Genomic DNA, 5581 nt, shown 5'->3' with positions numbered 1-5581 from the left:
GTCACTGGAGCAAGCAAGCCTCCCTGCTCGCTTCAGTGCGTGGCTGCCGGCCGCCATCTTGGCTGACAGTTAATTTGCATAAGGATATGCTGATTAGCCAATGGGAAGGGTAGCGGTCGTACGCTAATTACCATGTTTCTCTTTTATGAGTGTAGATATTTGATAGCTGGTTCCAGTTTGGTCACTCACTCGTTCTTCTATTCCTTCAACAAATCAATTTTGAGCACGTACTGTATTCTGGGCATCGTGGGTTCAATGGTGAGCAGAGCAGATACCAGCCTGCCCTCATGGAACTCCTTGAAATAAAATAAAAGGAAACACAAAATGCTTTATTGCTTGTCCTAGAGTAATATAGAGGTCATACCTACAACAGTCAGGAGCAGCGTGGGGAGGGAGCTTAGCAAAAACAATGTTGGAGAAACTGGGGTACTAGTTGTGCCATACCGGACTCATCACACATCACTCTTGCCCCCGTAGCTGCTGTCTCTGTGGGGGATTTCCTCAGTTTCCTTCTGCACTACCTGGAGGTCAGTGGCAGGGAACAGACTTTCTCAGCATCGTGGAGGAAAGACAAAATGGACATAGGAGCTTAGCCAGTGAGTAGGACTGTTGTCGACTCCTCACCAGTGAAAATTAGTCTGTCCCAACCCCTGGGTATGGCAGCTTGAGCAAACAGCATATACCCTGCGCCATAGGTGGTTTAATTAGTTCCAAGATTGAGCAAAGTTTTGTGTGTGTGTGTGTGTGTTTGAAGGTTTCAAATATACTTTATTTCTCTAATCATGCCATATTTTAATGGGTACACAGTGCTTTCACTTGCCATGACTTATGAGTTGGTTTTGAAACAATTCATTATCACACCAACTGGGGTGATTACTAGTCTCTCCATTCCTTTGGGTTGACTCTGCCAACAGGGGACAGGTCCCATTCTATTCCAATGTGCGTTCCTGTCAGGTGCAGCTTGATCCCAAGCCCTGGTTGGGGAGCATGCAGGAAGCAACCAATCAATGTCTCTCTCACATCATTGCTTCTCTCTCTGTGTCTCTCCCCCTCCTTTCCAGTCTCTATATGTCCATGTAGCAACACAGACAGTGGCTCCACTAGCTAAAATAGCATTGCCATCCTTGTCATGGAAATCAGGTGTCCTTTTCTGGTGGACCTGCCTTGCCATTGTTTGCTGAATGCTTCGAACTGGGAGAAGACTTAGCGCGTTTTTGGCCAATGGAAACATCGAGAAGCTGAAGACACTGGGGCAACTGCAGCTGCTGGTTGTTGGAACTTGGAATCAAATAACCTTGCAGAGAAACCTCTGAGCAAATGTTTGTTTGTTTTTTTGTTTGTTTCTTGTTTTGTTTTTTTACTTATGAGTTGGTTTTGAAACAATTCATTATCACACCAACTGGGGTGATTACTAGTCTCTCCATTCCTTTGGGTTGACTCTGCCAACAGGGGACAGGTCCCATTCTATTCCAATGTGCGTTGCTGTCAGGTGCAGCTTGATCCCAAGCCCTGGTTGGGGCGCATGCAGGAAGCAACCAATCAATGTCTCTCTCACATCATTGCTTCTCTCTCTGTGTCTCTCCCCCTCCTTTCCAGTCTCTATATGTCCATGTAGCAACACAGACAGTGGCTCCACTAGCTAAAATAGCATTGCCATCCTTGTCATGGAAATCAGGTGTCCTTTTCTGGTGGACCTGCCTTGCCATTGTTTGCTGAATGCTTCGAACTGGGAGAAGACTTAGCGCGTTTTTGGCCAATGGAAACATCGAGAAGCTGAAGACACTGGGGCAACTGCAGCTGCTGGTTGTTGGAACTTGGAATCAAATAACCTTGCCGAGAAACCTCTGAGCAAATGTTTGGTTTTTTGTTTGTTTGTTTGTTTGTTTTGTTTTTTGGGGGGAGGGGCAGAGAGTCAAGCCATAGGGGTAAGTTGTCTGAAATTAATCTGCTTTATAGTGTAAGGATAGGCTAGGAATTGCTCTCTAATTTTCAAACTTCAGTTATACTCAGGCCACTAGGTGGAGAAGCTGAGCTATGGAAGTGTTAGCTACTAATCACGAAAATTTCCTATGATTGTGTAAGGTGGCAGAAAAGAGCAGGACATTTATATTATACATATTGATCACTACGAAACCGACTCTGGACTAGATAATCTACCTCCTATCCACAAATAAAAGTATAGCAACACATACATCCCACACAAAGAAGCCAAAATAACAAATCTTTGAATATTACAGTCTTTCTTTATTCTCCTCAGTGCATAAGCATACCCCAGTGCCTAACACTTAGGAGAAACTATATAAATTGAATTGGAAATAAAAGCCTGGATATTTGCAAGCTGTTGTCTTTCCTTCTAGTTGAAGAGTCTCTCCTCATGAGCTGGAATTTTTAAATTTCCTTAAATTTAAAAATTTTAAATTTCCTATCCTTTTAAATTTACTTTCCCACCCATTACCTTAGAGAATCAATGGTCACTGCAAATTCTGTCTTGCTATATCTCCAAGGTTGAAGGATAATACATATAATCAGAATAACCATTTGCTGAGAGCTTTCTATAATCCATATACTATGTTAAATGCTTTGGATGTTTATTGTCCTGCTAGGGAGATAAGCTTGGCTTTGAACTCTGATCTATATCACTCCAATGTGTCTGGAAAGGCTGAAACATTTGCATGATTGGAGTGTGTCATGGTTTTCCAGATCTTGAGTGGTTTTCAAACTCCCAGCTGGCTTCAGCTGCTGAGGCAGGTTAGTTGCGTGATTATTTGAGCCCCTTCAGGCTCAAAGAACTGGACAGTATGAATCTAGCTCTAGCCTATTCCTTTTCAGATTTTTGTGGTTAGCGAAGGAAGCTGGGAGAGCTACTCACGCATAAGGACGAAGCTGTTGGGACATTTAATGGTAGGAAAGGGACTGGTTTATTTAAGAGTTCTTGTAGGGTGAGGAATCCAGTCACTTAGCTAAGACTTCGCTATTCTGCTTCCCTCCAGAAAGTACATTGAGACGGGAAGCCTGCGGGGTGGATAATGTTGAGAGATCTCCTGAGTGTATTTTTTTGTTTATTCCTGGTGCAGAGTATGAGCTGATGAGGAGTCTTGGCTCATTTCGGAGAGTCCTGTGTCTAAAAACAGTGACTATTAATTGCTGATATTCCTCATTCAGGAGCTTTTGGTTGTAAAGAGGAGGAAACAGCAGAGTTCCAGGATCTCTCTGTCAGCGGTTCTCAACCTGTGGGTCATGACCCCTTTGGGGGTCGAACGACCCTTTCACAGGGGTTGCCTAAGATCATCAGAAAGCACATATATAATTACATATTGTTTTTGTGATTAATCACTATGCTTTAACTATGTTCAATTTGTAACAATGAAATTTGGGGGTCACCACAACATGAGGAACTGTATTAAAGTGTCGCGGCATTAGGAAGGTTGAGAACCACTGCTCTAAGTGAACTCTGGGGCTGGGATTTTGTCTCCTGATGGAAGAATGTTAGCATATAGCTCCACCGACTTGCCAGGAGCAGGAATGACATTGAGGGCTACTTCATGACAAGGGAACTTTTTGGAAACAAAATGGGACTTTGTTTAGCTCACTGACAGGGCTTCTCCTGATGGAACTGGCAGATGGATGTTCCAGCACTTCCCTGTCATTGTTTGGGCCACGGAAAAACCTTGGAAAGAATGTCTCTTCCTTTGTAAAGTTTCCTGTTTCTTATCAGTAAGACTAACAGGATATAGAAGATTAAATATCTGGAGGAAAATGAAAACCAGGTTTAATCACTGTAAAAGTTAAAAGCTAAATTATATTTAAAAAATCTCAAGGACTAAAGGACTAAAGAAAATCTTTTATCTAAAAATTTAAAGGCAGACAGTGCTCTGGGCTTTGTGATGGAGTACGTTTCCTCAGAAGAGTCAATGGAAGTGAGATCAGTGCCCTCCTCAGGCCAAAGTCTGTGCATCACATTCTTTCAGATGAAGGAGAACTCTGGGCACAAAGGTATCCTGCTGACGAGGGCGGGTACACACCAGGCATGCTGCTGATTACCTCGAAACTCTGCCTTGTTCAGGGGTCTTTCCCCACATGAAAATGTTTACATTCCAGGACCTGAACCTAGTCAGGCACTGACTGGGTGATGATCATTTGTAGTGTGCGGCCTCCTCCTCTCCAGTGGCTTACATTTCCAAAATAAAATCCGGAGAACTTAAAAAGCATTGCAAATTGCATTGAGTGTGCTTAGAGGATTAGAGTCCCAGTGTCATCACATCTGAACTCCCTAAGCTCCATGGCTTTCTCTGGGGAATGGGGCAATGACAGTACTCACCTCCTGAAAGGTCATGGGGTGACGGGCCCAGTTAAGGAAAGCAAAACCCTCAGGAGAGAGTCGGTGCATGCTGAGCTCTGTGAGTGGCAGCTCCCACAGTGGAAAGAACTACTCCCAGGGCTCCACTCTCCATGGCCCTAACCCTCCTGGCCTGACACCACTTCCTCCTCCATTCTGCTGAGGTGGAGTGGCTGATCAGATTGATGAATTTGGAAGCAGAATTCTTTGTCCAACCTTTCTTCCCGGTTTCTTTTTGAAGAGAAACTGCCCTTGGAAGTTTTGTATTTTCTGCTGTTCTCAGCTATGTAGTAAGTTTAATGATAAATGCCTACTGTGGTCAACGTGTCTGATTCTGGAGGTCAGAAGGCAACCATATTCTCTCTGTCAGCTCAGCCACTAATAAAGGTGTGTGTGTGTGTGTATGTGTGTGTGTATGTGTCTGTGTGTGTGGTGAGGGGGAGGGGTGTGTGTGTGTGTGTGTGTGTGTGTGTGGTGAGGGGGAGGATTGGATGCATGGGTGTGTGTTTTAGTCTCCAGCTGTCTTCATCTTGTGTCTTAATTTTCAGTTGGTTCAGAACTCAGGAGAGGAAGAGTGCTCATCGAGGGGATCCCTCCAACGCTGAAAGAGCTGCTAGCTGCTGTGTAATTATCTCTGGGAAAAAATGGTTGAGGTTAGTTTTGGAGAGAAGTAATAGCAGTTTGATTTGGCTTTCCCAAAAGAACAAACCAAATTATCTACTCCACAAGGACATCTCATAAATGGAGCCTCCAAACTTGGCTCCGAAAATGTGCCTCCCACCTGTTGCAGCAAGAACAAAGTTTGGAATAACACTCAGATTTCCCAAACTGAATGCAGGGATGATCCTGAAGATATATATTAATTCTTTAGATATTTATTTAGTACTTATCACATTGGGAGGATATCTACACTAATAAAAGAGAAACATGCAAATTGGTGTCACTCCGCTACCCTTCACATTGGCTAATCAGGACGATATGCAAATTAACTGCCAGGCAGCTTGAAGCGAACATGAGGCTTGCTTGCTTCAGTGACGGAGGACTCCAACGTTCCCCGCCTGCCGCTGCCGGCCTCTGAGCTTGAAGTTTGAAACATTGTTACAAATATAGAAGCTAAACAAAACCCCAGAAACCTGCTTTCAGCCAGCTGGGATCTCAGAGCTGGAGTTGAAACAGTGTTTCGATTATAGAACCCAAACAAACCAGATACCTGCTTTCAGCAGCCGAGGCCTAAGAGCTGGAGCC

The 5581-nt window shown here is 44.0% G+C and overlaps 2 protein-coding genes across 2 annotated transcripts; both read right to left on the bottom strand.

Moving 5' to 3' along the window:
* Window positions 1-778: 778 nt before the first annotated feature.
* On the bottom strand, window positions 779-1251 carry LOC102257114 (cytochrome c oxidase subunit 7B, mitochondrial-like). The gene is made up of 2 exons (XM_005873329.2): window positions 1067-1251; window positions 779-951 (listed from the first exon to the last, which is right to left on the bottom strand). The coding sequence occupies exons 1-2, from the start codon at window positions 1229-1231 to the stop codon at window positions 877-879; spliced, it is 240 nt and encodes a 79-aa protein (XP_005873391.1). The 5' UTR covers window positions 1232-1251; the 3' UTR covers window positions 779-876.
* Window positions 1252-1374: 123 nt separating this feature from the next.
* LOC102256817 (cytochrome c oxidase subunit 7B, mitochondrial-like) lies at window positions 1375-1786 on the bottom strand. The gene is made up of 2 exons (XM_005873328.2): window positions 1602-1786; window positions 1375-1486 (listed from the first exon to the last, which is right to left on the bottom strand). The coding sequence occupies exons 1-2, from the start codon at window positions 1764-1766 to the stop codon at window positions 1412-1414; spliced, it is 240 nt and encodes a 79-aa protein (XP_005873390.1). The 5' UTR covers window positions 1767-1786; the 3' UTR covers window positions 1375-1411.
* Window positions 1787-5581: the final 3795 nt, after the last annotated feature.

Source organism: Myotis brandtii, unplaced genomic scaffold, assembly GCF_000412655.1.
Source record: "Myotis brandtii unplaced genomic scaffold, ASM41265v1 scaffold406, whole genome shotgun sequence".
Taxonomy (NCBI): Eukaryota; Metazoa; Chordata; class Mammalia; order Chiroptera; family Vespertilionidae; genus Myotis; species Myotis brandtii.
This window is presented reverse-complemented; position numbering and strand designations above follow the sequence as displayed.

What these genes read in the sequence shown, in the direction of transcription:
- LOC102257114 (XM_005873329.2), bottom strand. Translation starts at nt 1,231, where the DNA reads ATGTTTCCATTGGCCAAAAACGCGCTAAGTCTTCTCCCAGTTCGAAGC. An exon ending in GTGTTGCTACATGGACATAT is followed by an intron (nt 952 to 1,066) that starts AGAGACTGGAAA and finishes AAGCTGCACCTG; the next exon opens with ACAGGAACGCACATTGGAAT.
- LOC102256817 (XM_005873328.2), bottom strand. Translation starts at nt 1,766, where the DNA reads ATGTTTCCATTGGCCAAAAACGCGCTAAGTCTTCTCCCAGTTCGAAGC. An exon ending in GTGTTGCTACATGGACATAT is followed by an intron (nt 1,487 to 1,601) that starts AGAGACTGGAAA and finishes AAGCTGCACCTG; the next exon opens with ACAGCAACGCACATTGGAAT.